This window comes from Carlito syrichta, unplaced genomic scaffold (assembly GCF_000164805.1).
Source record: "Carlito syrichta isolate Samal-C Ts95f unplaced genomic scaffold, Tarsius_syrichta-2.0.1 Scaffold199527, whole genome shotgun sequence".
Lineage (NCBI taxonomy): Eukaryota > Metazoa > Chordata > Mammalia > Primates > Tarsiidae > Carlito > Carlito syrichta.
In genome coordinates, this window is record NW_007143623.1 from 141,897 (window position 1) to 160,210 (window position 18,314).

Here is an 18,314-nt window from a genome sequence, read left to right on the forward strand (position 1 = left end):
TGAGGGAACAGCTTCCTTGAGGCAGTGATATTAAACTAAAACTTGCAGGCTTATTCAGTGACAGAGGCAGAACCAAGTCATAGACAACAATTGCACTAATCATATCACTGTGATAATGTAACACTTGGCAACTTGTTTTTGTTTTGTTTTTTTGAGTTAGAGTCTCACTCCATCGCCCAGACTGGAGTGCAGTGGCCGCTCCCGGCCACCTCGACCTGCTGGGCTCCAACGATCCTTCCACCTCAGCCTTCCAAGTAGCTGGAACTACAGGTGTGCGCTACCACGCCCGGCTAATTTTCGATTTATTGTAGAGATGAGGTCTCACCAAGTTGCCCAGGCAGGTCTTGAACCTGCGGGCTCAGGCAATCCACTCACCTCAGCCTCCCAAAGCGTGGGATTACAGGCTGAGCCACCTTGTAACTGTATTCTGTGTGGGGCACCTGTGTTAACAACAAAACGCTCTGACAACCGTCTGAGATAACTGTATATTGTGCCCATGTTACAGATGGAGAAATTGGGGCTTGGCAGTGTGCTGGGTGTTCTGTTTGCCAACTCAGATGCATCCTTGGCCCTGCTCCACTCCCCAGGGAGGGAAGGCTGACTCCTGAGACACATCTCCTGCATCCTGCCCCAGCTTCCTGTTGGATTAGGCCAATAGAAGGCTCTGGCAGCAGCCTGGGGACTGGAGGAGAAAGAGCAAGTTCAGTTATTTCTCTCTCCCTCCCTCCCTGCTTCACCTGCCCACCCACAGCTCCTGACAAGCTGACCATCCTCCTGGGGTTGCTTTTTCTTTTCTTTTTTTTTTTGAGTTAGAGTCTCACTCTGTCGTCCAGACTGGAGTGCAGTGGCCACTCCTGGCCACCGCAGCCTCGACCTGCTGGGCTCCAGCGATCCTTCTGCCTCAGCCCTCCGAGTAGCCAGAATTACAGGCGCGTGCTACCACGCCCGGCTAATTTTTTTATTTTATTGTAGAGATAAGGTCTCGCCTGCCCAGGCGGGTCTCGAACCCATGGGCTCAGGCAATCCACTCACCTCAGCCTCCCAAAGGCACAGGATTACAGGCTGAGACACCAAGCCTGGCTCGCTTTTTCTTCTCTGTGTCTTTTAGCCTAGGGGTGCTGGGTGCCTTGTCATGCTTTATTGGTTCTGTTCATTAAAGTCTCTTCATATGAACCATCTGGATTCAATTCTGTTTCCCGCCAGGACTCTGACTGATGCTAGAGGTTGGGTGACTTGCTGGTTTCTAGTCTCACATGGCTAATACACAACAAAGCCAAGTGGAGGTGATGGTGGATAGGGGGAAGGTATTCTAGAAGGGATAGCAGTGAGAAGGTAGGGACACTTCCTTCTGGCCACCCTTGCTAGTATGTCACCTGTCATGTATGAAAGGCAATGGACTTGAAAGACTGCAGAAGATATTTTAATACTGGGCTCATGGAAACTCTGTGAAAATGAAGTTTATGCCAGGACACTGACTGTCTTGAGGAGTGGACAACAGCATCTCCTAAGGTTCTGAGGATCAACTAGTACTCCCGCTGCTAAGTTACCAGGGAATGCAGAGGTGCTAGAGGCAGGATTGAGCTTGCACAACAGAGCCAGAAGAGATTGGAAAAAACAAGGAGCCTGGAGCATATTTGGGAGTCAGAGCAGAGGCCTTGCTGGGCAGGGCTAGTGAGAGGCAACCACATTGCCTCTGTGGGCTCTGTGATCCTGTATCCACCAGGAGCTGGTATAGTGGCTGGACTGGCACAGGACAGTGGGAGAGTGACTTAATGTCACTGGGCTGGAGATACCAGGCAGCAGCTTGCAGCAACCACTTATGAATACTCACTGCATGTCAGACTGTGAGCTGACTGCCTTCCAAATAGCACTTCATTTTTGATATTTTAACATCCTTGGAATGAAGATTTTATTATCCCCATTTTACAGACAAAGAAACTGAGATCCAGAGGGTGAAGTCACTTGCCCAAGACTACAATAGTCTATAATCCAGGTTGGTGTAACCCGGAGCTCAAGGCAGTAGGAAGAAGTGCTGTTGGACCCTCTGCCCTCCTACCTCTACCTGGGTAGCAGTGGATGTCAGCCCCTGTCACTAAAAGTTGGTTAGGAAACTAATAAAGGGAAACCAAGAAATAACAACAAAGAGGCTCCGGCCAGGAGCAGTGGCTCAGCCTGTAATCCCAGTACTTTGGGAGGCCGAGGCGAGTGGATTGCCTGGGTCCACGGGTTTGAGACAAGCCTGGGCAACTTGGTGAGACCTCATCTCTACAATAAATAAAAAATTAGCTGGGCATGGTAGCATGTGCCTGTAGTTCTGGCTACTTGGAAAGTTGAAGCAGAAGGATCCCCAGAGCCCAGCAGGTTGATGATGGGGTGGCCATGAGTGTGCCACTGCACTCCAGCCTGGGCAACAGAGTGAGACTCCAACTCAAAAAATAAACAAACAAATAAATAAAATTTAAAATAAAATTTTTAAAATATATATCAAAGAAGCACCATCCCTGAGCACACTTCCATGTGTCAGTATGAGCAGAGCACTTTACAGGTGTAAACTTACAACCTTAGAAGGTGAGTACTAGTATTACCTCCATCTGCAGATGAGGCCACTGAAGATCAGAGAGGTGGAGTGACAAAGCTAGGAAAAAGCAGAGCTCAGGCATGACTGCAAAGCCTGGACTATAATCAGGGACAGTAGTCCCCAGCCTCTTTGGCATCATGGACCAGTTTCATGGAAGACAATTTTTCCACGGACTGGGTGGGCAGGGAATGGTTTGGGGATAATTCAAGCTAATAACCATTTACTGTGCACTTTATTTCTCTTATTATTACACTGTAATATATAATGAAATAATTATATAACTCACCATAAAAGAAGAGGTGTGGACAGAAGTGGTAAATAAAATAATGAGTGGGTCACGCATGGACTAAAATAAGTGTGTTGGATTCTGATTAAAGCCTGTCTACCAGATGCAGCAGTACAATTAATTACATCAACTCACTTGCCTCTCACTGATAGAGTTTTGATATAAGACTGCAAGGAATTGATTTATTTTGATCTCTGAGCAGTCAAATTTCACTGCTAACGTTACTCTGTATTTGTTGCTGCTCCCCAGAGCTCACATCATCACCTCAGCTCCACTTCAGATCATCAGGCATTAGATTCTCATAAGGAGCATGCACCCAAGATCCCTCCCATGTGCAATTCACAATAGGGTTTGCACTCCTCTGAGAGTCTAATGCCACTGCTGATCTGACAAAAGGTGGAGCTCAGGCAGTAATGCAAGTCATGGGGAGCAGCTATAAATATAGATGAAGCTTCAGTCACTCACCCACCACTCACCTCCTGCTGTGTGGCCTAGTTCCTAACAGGCCACAGGCCAGTACCAGTCTGTGGCCTGGGGGTTGAGGACCCCTGCACTAGGGAACACTGTGAGTTTGTGTTTCACAAGTATGATGAGCCACCTGTGCCTGGTGGTACCAAATACCCTGAGTATCCCAATAAGGGTCCAGGTGGCCTGGAGAAGATCCCGGGGCATTCTCTACCTTGTGTATGCTCCTAGTTTGGGGCTCTGATTCTGACTCTCTTGGGACTGTCCAGATCCAGGATCTTCTAGTGAGCCTCTCAGCACAGAGGTATCCCACAGGGTCCCAGGAGCCTGGGCAGGTATGTGCAGAAGGGCTGTGAATAACTGAGTCGGTCAGGTTACAAACTCAACTTTGCCCTTTGGCTCCACAGTCAAGACTGCCTCTGGCAGTCACATTTAGGTTATTAGTGGGTTTGCTCCCACTTGAGGTAGTTACCATACCTGCAAGATCTTCCTTGGAAGAGACTAGCCTTGGAGAGCTGCTTCCTGGTTCAATTCTGAGCGACAGCCTGAAAACAAAGATTTTCACAAGATCAGATGGACTCTGGTTTATCACAAGGGATATCAAACATGTCTGTGTTTGAGATTGAAAGACTGAATTGCTGTGAAGAGCATCTACCATCACAAAACCCAGGAATACTGTGAGATCTGCTCCAGATCACAGCCACTTCCCTCTTAGTTCTCCAGGGGATTTCCATGATCAAGAAACAATGGTTCAGAAAGAGTGTAAAAAAGAATGGCCACGGCCCATGGCTTACTGATCACAGATGTGTTCGTTCTCATGGCAAGTCTATAAACTCGGTATGTTTTCTACATAAAGAAACTGAGGAGTGGTGAGGTTAAGTGTCTTCCCCAAATTTGCAGGATTAGCAAGTGGCAGAGCATGGGATCAAACCCAGGACTGTCTGACTCTGAACCAGAGTTTTACATCACTGCACTCCCTCATATCAGATGCTCTCAGAGAGGCACAAGGCAATGGAAATACCATGAGGACTGACACTTCAATGTTTTTTAAAAGCCACCAGTTAAGACCTTCTGAGTGAAATAACAGAGTACATATAAATGCCAGACTCTCCCTCTCCCAACAAGACCAATAAACTATTATAAAAGCTTATGAGTAAAATAATTCACCAGCTGCAACTAAACAAGGAAAGGGGCATAATTTAAAGCCATGATCTTCAAAGACTTGCAGCCAAGGAAAGACAAAGAGTATTCTTAAGTTGGACCAAGAGTTGCAACATGGCATGGCTCCTCTCCTGCCCACTGAGATGTCTCAGTGGATCTGAGTGGAGGTTTGTCCTTATCTTTCCCTCTTCTGAGTAGCAACAGATGCTGGGGAGAAATGAAGAAAATAGGTGGAGAGCATGGTGGATATTCTTATGGAAATGAAGCCTCCATGGGAGCACAATTTGAAACCTCAAGATATCCCTTTCTGGAATTGGATATAGCCCCTCAACCAGGTAAAGGAAAACCCAATATAGGCCTTTTATTGGAGTCTACATATATGAAACAGACTGCTCGCTTGCCATCTCCATGGAGCCTGAGTCTTCCACTCCCCCAGACTATAGCACAGGAGAAAGACAAAAGCCCTTGGACCTCCCAGTCAGCAGGTGGGGAAGACCAACCCCTCTCATACATGGGAGGAGGACCAGATGTCTCCCCCATATCAGAGTAATGGAGTACCCAGACAGAGCCTCTCAAATGGGATTAAGACCAAAAAAATGGCATGGCAATACAGCAAGCATTCTCTTACAAAAGAAAGACGAGCACTGACTACTGGCCCAAGCCAGAAGGCAGCCCCAGGAGCACAGGAAATCTCCCCAAACGCTTTGAGCAGTGGAACAACTTACTAAGAAAATGAGTTTGAAAAAAAAAAACAAACCTGAAAAATGAGATGATAAAACAAAGGAATGAGGTGAAAAAGGAGATTGCAGACCTAGGGGGAACAAATCAAGGACTAAACAAGAGAGCACTGAATGAATACCTAAGCAGAAACACAGCATCCCAGTGACAGCTGATGACCAAGGTGGGGATTGCAGTCATCAGAAAGAAGCTAATGGATGTGAAGGGCAGAGAACATCCAACACAGGGATTCCTGGAATCCCTGGAAAAAGAGAAGCCAAGAAATGGCACAAAAGCAGCCAAGGATAAAAACCAAAAGAATTCCTCTGCAATGAAGAAAGAGGACACCACGGTCCAGGGAAATTAGGTACAGAACCCACTACTATCAGGCATTCCCTTATTAAGCTTTTGAATTTCAAGGAATTATTCACCCACCAGGCAGACAAAACAAGTCCCTTACAGGAGGGAAAAACATCAGATTGGCTCATTCTCTACAGCAACACCCAAAGCCAGAAAGCAACAGCAGCCACGAGGGAAAGAAGCAAAAGCACTCGGCCCAGCAGGGATAGGCCCTCAGAGGCAGGCATTTCCACAAAAGAAACCAGGGAATGGAGGACTTGTGAGCTCTTTTATATTTTTGGTGGAGTAGGGCTGGAGGGACCTACTTCCTGATGAAATTCAGCTAAATAGGAGACTGATTTAAAATAAAGACCCCAGGAATAGAGAAGTTGTAGAGAAACAACAGGTGGTAAAAATGGAATCTGTTTAAAAATACCAAACAGTAGGAATTGTGATTCCTGAACATTATGCTTATGTTACAGACTTGGACTATGTGATCATAATAATACAATGAACAGAAAGTGCAAGCTGGTTTAGTGGAGGTGAAGGAAGGGAAAAACAGCTACTATTCTCATCTTTTATAACCAGAGTCAGCTGACTGCTCACAATAGAAACCTATTAAAATAAAGCTTATTGACTCTGACCTCTTAATGTTTTTCCTGAGCTCTTTTATTAATCTGAGAAGACTTTTAGAAAATAATATCTCTTATGGTAAAGAAATATTTATTTAAAGAGCAGCATTCTTTTTTTTTTTTTTTTTTTTGAGTTGGAGTCTCACTCTGTCATCCAGGCTGGAGGGCAGTGGCAATTTCCCGGCCACCGCAGCCTTGACCTGCTGGGCTCTGGGGATCCTTCCGCCTCAGCCTTCCAAGTAGCTGGAACTACAGGTGCACGCTACTACGCCTGGCTAGTTTTTGATTTATTGTAGAGATGAAGTCTCACCAAGTTGCCCGGGTGAGTCTTGAACCCGCGGGTTCAGGCAATCTATTCACCTCGGCCTCCCAAAGTGCTGGGATTACAGGCTGAGCCACCGAGCCTGGCCAAGAGCAGCATTCTTACATTTTATTTCAGTTCCTTTTTCTGGTTAAATTAAAATAAAATTAAAGTTAATGTTTTTAATTAAAAATAGCAAGTGCAGTATGATTCAATTTTAATAAATTCTATGCATGCATCCATCCATCTATCCTTCTGTATGTATATATTAATTTAGTATGGATATAAATGTTCCAAATTATGTTTACTTAATGCAAATAATCATGCTTTCTAGATAGTGGTGATTTTTCTTAAATAAAATAACATAGACTAAAGGTTGAGGGGAAAAAAACACTGGTTGGGCCTCTTGGCATAATACATGGAACAGCCAAGCCGGTGCATCTTTGGGAGTGAGGAGCTCATCCCAGGTGTAAGCTGGGTTGTGGAGCTTGAGCTCCTATGCAGAATCATAGGCTCTGCTCATCTCTTGCCACCCAGAGCCAGGACCTCCCTGGGAAGGGACTCCCTGGATGGTCTGGGGGCTGAGGGTGAGAATGCAGGCTTTCTCCTTGGGTTTGTTCACTTTGACCATAACACAGGGCCTTTATAAAACCCAGGCTGACTTATTTAGCATCAAGTGCTGGATTTTAATGTCCTTCAGAATGGAAGGATTAATTACTCATGATCTGCAGCTTGTCCAAGGATTATCTCATGGTTAGAAGTATTTATAGACCCTTTTTCCCCTTAAAACATATTAGTACTAATGAAAAACTACTGTCTCGTTAATTGTATTACTGGCGCATGAATGGAAAATATTATCCCAGAACCTAAGCAGGAATAATTTCATATTCCAGGGCACTCTTTTCAGGAACAGCAAATGTTTTATAAAGGAAATGAGCTTAATTTGTGGCAAACATAGTTTTGATGGTAATCTCTAACCTTCATCTATTGTTGTTACTGTTATGTAATAAATCACAATTTCATATTAAATTTTATTTTAACAAATTAACATACAATAACACCTATAGGCATTATATCTATGTTCCCAAAGATCATTAAAACCACATAGGGAGCTTTGAAAAAAATACAAGTTTTCAGGCCCCACCCCAGACATGTGGATGGTTACAGTTTACTAGGTGACTGATTCACAGCCAGGGCTGAGAATCACTGCTGTAGATCTGGCCATTTCCCTTGGGATCTTTCCTGGTGAATGAATCATGGGTAACCTGGGGGGTTTTGTGTGATAACAGTTCTCTATAGTTTTCACTAACATAGATGAAGACCATGTAATTAGGTAATAAAATTCACAGACATAAAACTGGAAGACATTTTTAAAAATATCATGGATAGCAAGATTCAAAGGAATGATGGTATACTGGAAGCAACCAGTAAGACAAGATATTTAAAAATACAGATGCTCCTCAACTTACAATTGGGTTATGTCCTGATGAACTAATTGTAAGTTGAAAATATTATTAGTCAAAAATGCATTTAATACACCTAACCTACAAAACATCATAGCTTAGCCTACCTTACCTTAAATATGCTCAGAAATTTACACTGCCTACAGTTGGCAAAATCATCTAACACAAAGTCTATTTTATAATAAGTGTTGAATATCTTATGTCATTTATTAAATACTGTATTGAAAGTGAAAAATAATAGTTATATGGGTACTGAAAGTACAATTTCTACTTTCACTTCACTGTAAAGTTGAAAACCCAGCCCAGTAAGCTGCAACATTCTAAGTCAGGGAACATCTGTCCTGGTGAAGATGACACTTAGGTGGTAAATGATCAATTACAAGATGGCTGTGGCTTGCCATAACATCAGGTCATATGAATAAATATGAATGCTCTTATTTGACCTCAAGCTGAAAATGAGCCAAGAGCACTTCCAAACAATATGGTAGACAGAGTTGACAGGAAAAATCCTCCTTTTCCCTTCAAATACATAGAAATGTTGGATAAACTCCCAGATGCCACAAATGAAGAAAGAACTGAACACCAGAGTAGGGTAAGTGGAAGGTAAGACCAAAGGGCCCATGGGGGTGTTATGAGAACTGGGTCTACTCCACTGGGGCTACACAGGGAGTGGGGGGGACCAACCACTGCCAGACAGCAAGAGTCATCCAGAAAGATGACAGCCACAGGGAACTGTCACATCTGTGAAACTCTTGGAGGCCCCTGGAGAACCCTGCTGGCCTGGAGATATGACTAGAAAGTTGCCCTTCCATCTAGCACTGTGAGTGGGGGAGTCACTCAGGAGAACTAGAGCACTAAGCCTGCGCCATTCACAGCTGTGGAGTCCAAGTTCACATTACCCAAGCCATATGGGAAAGCTACACACGATCCTCGTGGGGCTGGGACAGAAGAGGGTGCAAAAGCTGTTCAGACAGCACCACTGCAAGGTCTGTGAGGTCAGAGATCACATTGCATATGTGTGCTCAAGTGTGCTGGGGCATGGGTGCTACTGCAGTGTACTTCAGTAAGCTATGAAGGTGGCTACCTTGGTCTCAACAAAGGCCAGGCCACCTGCAGGGACCTGAGCACGGAGGTCAACAGCAGGAATGGAGAAGGGGGTGACTGACATAGGAGTAGGTAGGAACTTACTTGTAGTTGTCATCCTCCACAAACTTCTGAAGCTCTTCAATGTAGCGTACAGACTTCAGGTACTTCTGAACATGGGGTAGGGTGGTAAGGTGATCTGTAAAAGGTAGACAAAATCCACAAGCCTCAGACTTTTCTCATCTCTGGACATCACTGATTTTAGATGCTCCTTGTATACTGAGACCCATTCACTTCTCCAATAGTTGCTAATGCTCTCTAGGGCCTGGCCCTGTGTTGGTCATTGGATACAGAGGGGTAATCAGGTCTGGGTTGTGCCCTTGAGGACTGTCCCCTAGATGGTTGGGCCACAGATACTACACTTTAAGGCCTCCACAGTTCTTTGGCCAGGAAGGAGGAGCTGAGGTCAGCAGCTAAAGAAAAACGGCTCTCTGGCCTCCAGAACAGACCAGAGCCATTTTTTGTGCCCTAAAACAGGGTTCCACTGGGGTAACTGGACAAGCCTCCCATGCCTGCCCACCCCCTATATGATATGAATGCAAGAATGAATTAACAGACTCCAACCAATCTGGTGTGGAGGCCCAACCCAGATGCTAGCTCATGACTGAAGTTGCCACATCCTGGGAAGAAAGGGAGGGGCCCAGATGTCTGAGCACCTGTCTGTGCCAGGTGATTTATAGGCATCATCTACTGGAACCTTCATACCTGCCACATGTGGATGAGACACTATCCCATTACACAGATGAAGAAACTGTGGCAACTTGAAATGGTCATATCACTGAGAAGTGGCAGAGTTGGGTTTTTAACCCAGGCAACCTAAAGCCTCTGCCACATTGCACTGCCTCTCTCTCCTTGGAGTGATTGGTGTCAGCAGCTCTCTGAAGACCTTCATGTTCACTACACTCCTGAGAGGTCCACAGGTGGGACAGAAAAAGCTAAAAAAAAAAGGTAGAGGGGCCTGGCTCAGTATCTCAGCCTGTAATCCCAGCACTTTGGGAGGCCGAAGTGTGTGGACTGCCTGAGCCCATGAGTTCAAGACCAACCCGGGTAACTTGGCGAGACCTCATCTCTACAATAAATAAATTTTTAAAAATTAGCTGGATATGGTAGTGTGCACCCGTAGTTCTGGCTACTTGGAAGGCTGAGGTGGAAGGATGGCCAGAGCCCAGCAGGTTGACGCTGGGGTGGCAGTGAGTATGCCATCGCGTTCCAGCCTGAGTAAAAGATGAGACTCCAACTCAAAAAACAAAAAAAAAGAAAGGTGGAGGGAATGGAGGAAGTTGTGAAGAGGAGCAGAAAAGAAGGTGGGCAGGGCTCTCATTTTCTGGGTAGGGGCTATGGGAGGACCTGATAGCTCTGCCCCTTAATTGCAAGATTCTGAATGGGTCATTTTGTTTCTCTGAAGCCTCAGTGTCCTTGTCTCTGAAATAAGGATAATGACACTGGCTTTACAAAGCTGATGCTGGGCATGACTCAGATGAAGATGAACAGTAGTAAGAGTGAGCATTTGCTGTATTCCACTGAAATGTTGGGGACTGTGCTAGGGCTCTGCATGAATCATGTCCCCATTTTCACACATGAGAAAACCTTGGGGATGAGAATGTGACTATTCAAGAGAAAGAGCTGAAATCTGAACCCAAGTCTGTCTGACCCCAGATCCCTTGTGTGTGACTGCTCTTCTAGCCAGTGGGACAATAGGCGTCAATTTATTTGGGAAAGGAAAGGGCCTGGAACAGGCAAGGCCTGCACTGGGAACACAAGTGCTTCCCTGCCCCTCCTGTCAGAAGAAAGCTGACCCAGAAGTGTGGGGTCCCCCTAACCTGCCCTGGGTTTCTTGAGGTAAGACGGGCTTTTGTCTCAGTTAACCCACCCTGCATGAACCCATGCTGGTTTCCCCTGACCTTCCCAAATGGAGACTACTGATTTTCTCACACCCTGTGTACAGCAGGCAGGGTTAGTTTCTTTCTTGTTCCCCTTTAGTGCTTCCAGACTTTTATTCCTCTACCCTCTTATGAAAACCCTTCTCCCTAAAGGCCTGTTCCTAGAACTCCATCACCCATTCCCCTTTTCACTGCTAATTCTCCTGACTGGCTGCCTGGTCACCTGGGCTCATTCATGCAGGTCTTGGACACCTGGCTCACAGTCGAGGTTCACACCCCAAGTCTGTCGTCTTCTTGGGTGAAATAAATCTTCACATGGATGGCCCATCAGCATTCTCACTTCTTAGTTCCTAAACATTATCTACAACAACCTTCGCCATCCATCTCAGACATCTACCATCAGGTCACACTTTGGATGTGTCCATGTGCAATAGCAACTGACCAGTTTTTTACCATGTCATTTCCCTTCTCCTTCTAGGCCCACAACTAGAATTTATTTCCTCACCACCTCCTTCAGTAGAAGTGATGCATACCACTTGCAAGTCTGGTCCATACAATCCAGCCTTGTATGATTCTCTATCTGTGCCTGATGCAAAGTCCAGTGAAGGACACTGAGGCCATGGGAGATGGCAGAGCCATAGAAAAAAGGAGACTGGCCCCTGAATCTGCTTGGAGCAGAGCTGCCCAGAATTCATTTATTATTCTTCATGAATAAAAGAATGACCTGGGAGGCCAGACAAACCTGGGCTCTATCATGTACTACTAGATGTGTGGTCACAGACAAGTGACTAAATTGTTTTTAGCTCCATTTCCTTATGTGTAATAGTAACATCTAGTTTGTACAGTCTTTGAAGATCACACTTATGTGTAAAGGATATAGTACATGGCTGATGCTCAAGATATATATATATATTTTTTTTTGAGTTGGAGTCTTACTCCATCACCCAGGCTAGAGTGCAGTGACACACTCACGGTCACCCCAGCGTACAGTTGCTTGGCACCAGCGATCCTTCCACCTCAGCCTTCCTAGTAGCCAGAACTACAGGCGCATGCTACCATGCCCAGCTAATTTTTGATTTATTGTAGAGACTAGGTCTCACCAAGCTTCCCACGCTGGTCTTGGATCCGCGGGCTCAGGCAATCCATTCACCTTGGCCTCCCAAAGTGCTGAGATTACAGGCTGAGCCGCTTAGCCACCGAGTCCAGCCAATGCTCAAGATATTAAAATGAAGACCTTTGTGGGAACTGTCTGGTTTCTAGAGCTTTCTTACTGATTGGTTTCTTACTGTCTGGTTTCTAGAGCTTTCTTACTGATAAGGGTGTGGAACCAAATTTCAACAAGGCAAGATTTCACATTCTAACAACCAAGGGTACTAACCATAGCTGCAGGAAACTTGCAAATCAGCAATTATTCGGAGAATATTGTTCATCTGGTTGGATCTTTGTTCATTTTCCATGATGCTGCCTGAGGCAGGATACGCGGAATCAATATAGATTAAATCCAGAAGATAGATCCCTAAAATTAAAGAAGACATTTAATGATGGTAGGAGCTCACCGGTAGTCAGAATAGCACTGCTCTGCTAGAAAGTATAATGGGTGACTTATGTAAAACAGATAATATTTGGACTTTAATTTCAATCCTGACTACTAATTTTTTTCACACAGATTTCTCAACTATAAATCAAACACCTGAGCAATAACCAAAATGAATGCCAGCAAGATTTTAGCATTTCTAGTTCATGTATTCTCCAGCAACAAGACTCTTTAACTGTAACCCAACTGGAAAACAATAGGGCATGAAAGGAATGAATTATTGTGTTTCTCACCAAACACTGAAGTCTAATAGGTCTAAGTTGTCATGTCCAGGAGAACACCCATTTGGGCTGAATTCAGGTTTTTCTTTATTCACTTAACTGTTTCCTTGTCTATCTGTTCACACACACACACACGCATGTGCGTGCGCACACACACATCATAAATTAGCTAAGAAACAAAAGAAGAAATTTCAAAAGCAACAGTTCTTTGTACAAAGAACTAAGGCTAGACAGAGAATTTGGACAAAGGTGCTTAATAAAAAAATTAGATGTGCTACAGAAACATGTCTATGCCAGGCCATTGATAAGTTGGGGGGAATTCAGGACAAGTCACCTGTCTAGGGAAGGGGGACTGGTTATGCAGTGTGAGACGCTACACAGCTCTCAAATGACTGACTACAAGTAAGGCTGCACTCTAGATCACCTGGGGATATGCATGAACTATGGACTGCATGTCCTTCCAGCCATCTTCCATGAGCACTGCCACTGTGCCCACCCTATGTGTGGTGAGGTTGAGCAGGAGAAGGGATATAAGGCAGAATTCAAGGTAAACAACACTAAGCAAAACAAAGAGGAGTGACTGGTATCAATAAAAAGCACAGTTGATTGAGAATATCTAATGGTTACAAATTTCTATGGATGAAGCAACAACACATTAAATTATACAAAGCAAAAAACTGTTAGAAATGATAAGCGAGTTCAACAAAGCCACAACCATAGAGGGAGGCTTTAGCACGTCTCTTCCCAAATTTATATGAGTGTATACATCATACATATACACACATATACATATATATGTGTATAAGAATGTATGATACAGTATTATAGTAACAATTAATGAGCTTATAATTATATAAATGAAAATATAGCTCTTTTTCAAAACACATGGAACACTTACAAAAATGATTATATACTAGACTATAAAGAAAAGCTCAGTAAGTCCTAAAAAGTAAGTGCCATATTATCCACATTCACTGACCTTACTATTATATATCTAGGATTTAACAACAAATATAGGGGCCAGGCACAGTGACTCATCCTATAATCCCAGCTCTTTGGGAGGCCGAGGTGGGAGGATTGCTTGAGGCCAGGACTTCAAGACAATCCTGGGCAACATAGCAAGATCTTGTCTCTACAAAAAATTTTTTAAATTAGCTGGTCATAGTGGCACATGCTTATAGTTCCAGCTACTCAGGAGGCTGAAGTGTAAGGATCGCCTGGACCCGGGAGGTTAAGGCTGCAGTAAGCCATGATCATGTCACTGCATTCCAGCCTGAGTGATAGAGTGAGAATCACCCCCAAAGGAAAAATTCTAACCATTTCAAAACAAACACATACTCATAAGTAACTCTTAGACAAAATAAAAAATAGGTTTGAAGACAATCACAAGGAGAACTCAATGTATCAAAACTTGTGGGTTCTGGCCAAAGTGATAATCTAAGGGAAACTTAGAGCCTTAAAAGTTTACTATTAAACAACTGAAATTATTACATACATTGGAATTAATGTGGTTAATTACATAAAAGTTGTGGAAGGTTTTGCATGGATGGACAAACACTGCGCTAAGAGTTATTCATTCGTTATCCTATTTATCATTCTAACAACCCATTTTATGGTGGAAGTAAAGGAAACTCAGGGAGAATGTGTAACTTGCTCAAGGTCACAGTGGTAACAATGGAGACAGGAGTCAAACTCAAGCCTCCCCCTCCAGAGTACTCACTTCCTGCCATCACAGTGAACCACTGGTGCTGGATACCATGAGTCATAAGTCTGCTTTTAAAATAGCTGCACATTGTTACGGGAAACCGTTAAATCACAGAAACATATGCTAGTACTTCTCATAGGAGCCATTTCCACTTCCTTTCTTTCTGGCAATACCACGCTTCCAAAATTTTAATAATTGGAAATAATTTCCCTTGTAGAGAAGCTCCAAGGTGGGCTTGAATCCACAAATTTATTCTGTCTCTTCACCTTATTTTCTCCCCTCCCCTTTTAAAAGTGTAACTCAGTTACTTTCCTGAGGATACAGCAACAGCAATTCTGAAAATCTCATTTCTGCTTCAACCACAACAAAAAGCATCCTCCAGTGCTGAGCAGGGGGTGAGGGATGTGGGACACAAAGCAGCTTTATTCCAGATGCAATGTGCACTCTAGCCCAACTGACTCAGAGTGGCAGGGTGAAAGCTCAGGGGGCTGGGGGAGGAGGAAACTGCTGCTCCCTGGAGATGGACTCCAAGATAGGAACTTCTCTCCTGTCTCATGGTATCCTGCCACCACCCCAGGAAGTAGCAAGAGAAAACTAAAGTTCAGAGAGATTATGAAACCTTCCCAAGGGTCTCACAGCAAGTGTGCTGGAATTAGAACCTGGGTCTTCCAAGCTGCAGCACCAATGTTTTCACCTACTGGTCATCAGAAACTCACAGAGAGTCGCCTTTTCTCAAATTACACCCTCAGCATTCTATGCTGCCCTATGAGAAAGGGTGCAGGATGCTGGCCTTCCTCTCGGGTCCCTGGAGGAAGATTCCTGAGTAATGCTTTACAAACGGAGGCCTGGAGAAGTTCACTGTAGAAGAGGCCAGCACCTATTTCCATAAACCACCCCCCAACTCCTACTTACACCCTAGGGGTTTGGGGGCCAGACTACCTCATGACAGAATAAATTCTATTGTCAGAGTGTTTGTAACTCTCCTCTGCAAAACTTGCAGATGCTGATGCTTGTCTATTCCTCAAGACCCAAGAGTATGAGACAAGGCCACAATGTGCTAAGGATTAGGTAAATCCCCCCCAAAGGATGCCTCTTGGCCCCAGTGGCCTGGGGAGACCTTGAGCCTCAACAATACTTAAACAGAACCTCCATATAAATAGCCTTTCACTCCCACAACAAACACTGCAACAAAAGCAGCAAGTCATCTACAGTTAGGACTGCCCAAATCCACAGAAATCTTTTTGGTATCATATTGGTCCACAACACTCTCCAAGAGGGCTCACAACTCTGTTGTGCTGTCTTCCCTGTCCATCTATCACCTGCTACTCCCCACCTCCCTCTTGCTCATTGTGACCAATCTGTCCCAGGTCCCATAGTCAATGCCCCACCCAGGCTTGAGGGCCCTTCCAGTTCTGCCATATGACAGACAACTGTGGCATAAGTGAGAGAATGTAAGCCTCAGAGCCAGGAGACTTAGAATCCTGGCTCTGCCACTTACTAGTTGAGTGGCCTCAGACAGGACTTTTTACTTCTCTGGGCCTCAATTTTCATGACTGTGAACTGAAGTAATGACAGCGACCTAACGGAATTTCCCAGCCCAGGATCTAGATCACTGAAGTACCCAGGAAGCTCAGTTGACTCCAAGCCTGACCCAGTGGCAAGGCTCCACTTGGAGCAGCAAGAGTATGCCTATAGGAGGAATAAGCCCAGCTGGGTTTGCTGTAACTGTGGATGGCACTCAGATGCTGACCATATAATGGCCACCCCTCAGCAGAGTGCTGGGAGCTGCCATCTGGATTGGGACAGCACAACTAGACATCTCAGCTCCTGCCATCCGGATTGGGACACACAGCTAGACATCTAAGCTCCTATTCCACAGAGTTACTGCAGCAGATGAAACTGTGCTGTTGGCCTTGTGAATATAGACCATAATTGGACCAGCCACTGGCCCTGGCTGCCTTAAGGCTGAGCAATGCCAGGGCTTGGGCTAGGCTGTAAGGTGCAGACCCTTTGAGGGAAACAACTCCAACAGTAACAGCCATTGTCTGCTCCAAAAAAGGTGGGCATTGCCTGTACCACACCTTCGCAGTGCTGCCGCCCAGTAGGTACTCTCATTTCCCACATTTTATATATAGAAAACTGAAACTTAGTGAGGAAAAATGACAGGGTCAATATCACATAGCTTACAAGTGTGATCTTACTCAGGATTTGGATTTAGGCCTCACTCCACAGATCAGGCCAGAGAACAGTGCTAGAGCTAGGGACTGGAAATCATTGGCTGGCACAAGAATGAGGGTCCCAGCCACAGAGTTAGGAGTGTGAGGATCCCTGCTGTAGCCTTTCTCTCTCTGCCATCCCCCTACCATGACACTACATGTCTGTGTCTGACTGTTTGCTGGACCTCCTCTGAGACAGATAGCTCCCAGACCATGCTTGGGCTCTGCTCCCTCCTTCTATGCCCCACAGAGGGCCTGGTATCACTGCTATGGCTGCCATATGAGGCCAACCAGACTACTGTGGCGAGGCAGAGACCCCAGGACCAGAAGTGAGCAGCCCTCAGCTCACCCTACTGCAGAAATCTTCCACACTAGGCTGGCCTTAACACAAGGGGGCAGGTGGCCAAACCTGCTTCCTGACAGTGAATTTAGGCTCCCCACCAGAGGCGTCCACAGGACACTTTGGCCCACAGGAGGTGTGCCAGGCTGACAAAGGAGGTGCTCTCCTGAACAGACACTGTCTCTGAAGCTGAGGGACACCCATGCTCAATGGCACAGAGCCTACTTGAAGCTGGGAGCTCACAGCCTTCCCAAGCCAAAGCCCGCGGCTGGCACCAAGGCTCCCACAGGCCCAGAGACTCACTGCTCTCTTGTTCTCCCATCGCCACCCTGTCTCACTTCCATCCCGAGTCTGGTTTTGGTTTTTCTCACACAGCTATCTTTTTAATAAGGAAAATTCTGCTGTGTTGAGGGGAAAAAACCCTCCACAGCATAAAAATATGCCACATTTATATCTTATGCTTTCCACTTTGCTTCTCTCTCTTTTTCAGAGTTTGAGATGAAAGACTTTTTTCCATGTTCTCCTGCTCTGCCTTGAAAGATCACTTTCAAACTTCAGCAATGAGGAGTGCTGGCACCCAGAACTATACTTGTGTGGTTTGATCACATAAACTGTCCTGATAAATTCCAAATGAAATAACAGAGCAGCAGCTCATTAGGGTGTGTGTCTGTGTATGTGTTTTAAGAGAGCACAAAGCAGGACGAGATCTCAGCAGGCAGTTCAGCCTCCCTGAGAAGATGGGGAAGACTATGAGTATTAATTAGTGTCTGCTAATTAATATCAATCAAGCAAAACAGAGACTTCAGAACAAATCCTCATTTAAAGACTATTCCTTATATGAAATCTGTGGAGGCAAGCTGACACACATCAAGACAGTTTCTTAGGCCTGCAGAAAGGGGGCAGGTCCAGGCAGTCACATGTCAGGTGGTCAGAGACCATGTTTTCTGGATGAGCACATGGCCTCGTTTATGTCTTGGTGTTGTGGCTCATGAATCACAAAGCCACGTGGGCAAAGTCCTGTTGCCTGGACAGAAGCCTGAGGCTCAGGGAAGCCAAATTGCCTCCTGGTTCCCTGAGATGAAATAAGAACACAACCACAGCCGGGCTCGGTGGCTCAGCCTGTAATCCCGCGCCTTTGGGAGGCTGAGGTGAGTGGATTGCCTGAGCCCGCGGGTTCGAGACCCGCCTGGGCAGCGAGACCTCATCTCTACAATAAATCAAAAAATCAGCCGGGCATGGTAGCACATGCCTGTAATTCCGGCTACTCGGAAGG

At 45.3% G+C, this 18,314-nt stretch overlaps 1 protein-coding gene across 1 annotated transcript in view; it reads right to left on the reverse strand.

Annotated features, from left to right (window-relative positions):
- The window catches only part of RALGPS1 (Ral GEF with PH domain and SH3 binding motif 1), a 195,765-nt gene that overhangs the window by 41,824 nt on the left and 135,627 nt on the right, over positions 1-18,314 (reverse strand). The window contains exons 6-8 of the mRNA XM_008051572.1: positions 12,344-12,481; positions 9,131-9,224; positions 3,807-3,874 (exon numbers count right to left, since the gene is read on the reverse strand). Of these exons, the coding sequence (XP_008049763.1) occupies positions 3,807-3,874; positions 9,131-9,224; positions 12,344-12,481 (300 nt within the window). The remainder of the gene's footprint in view (positions 1-3,806; positions 3,875-9,130; positions 9,225-12,343; positions 12,482-18,314) is intronic.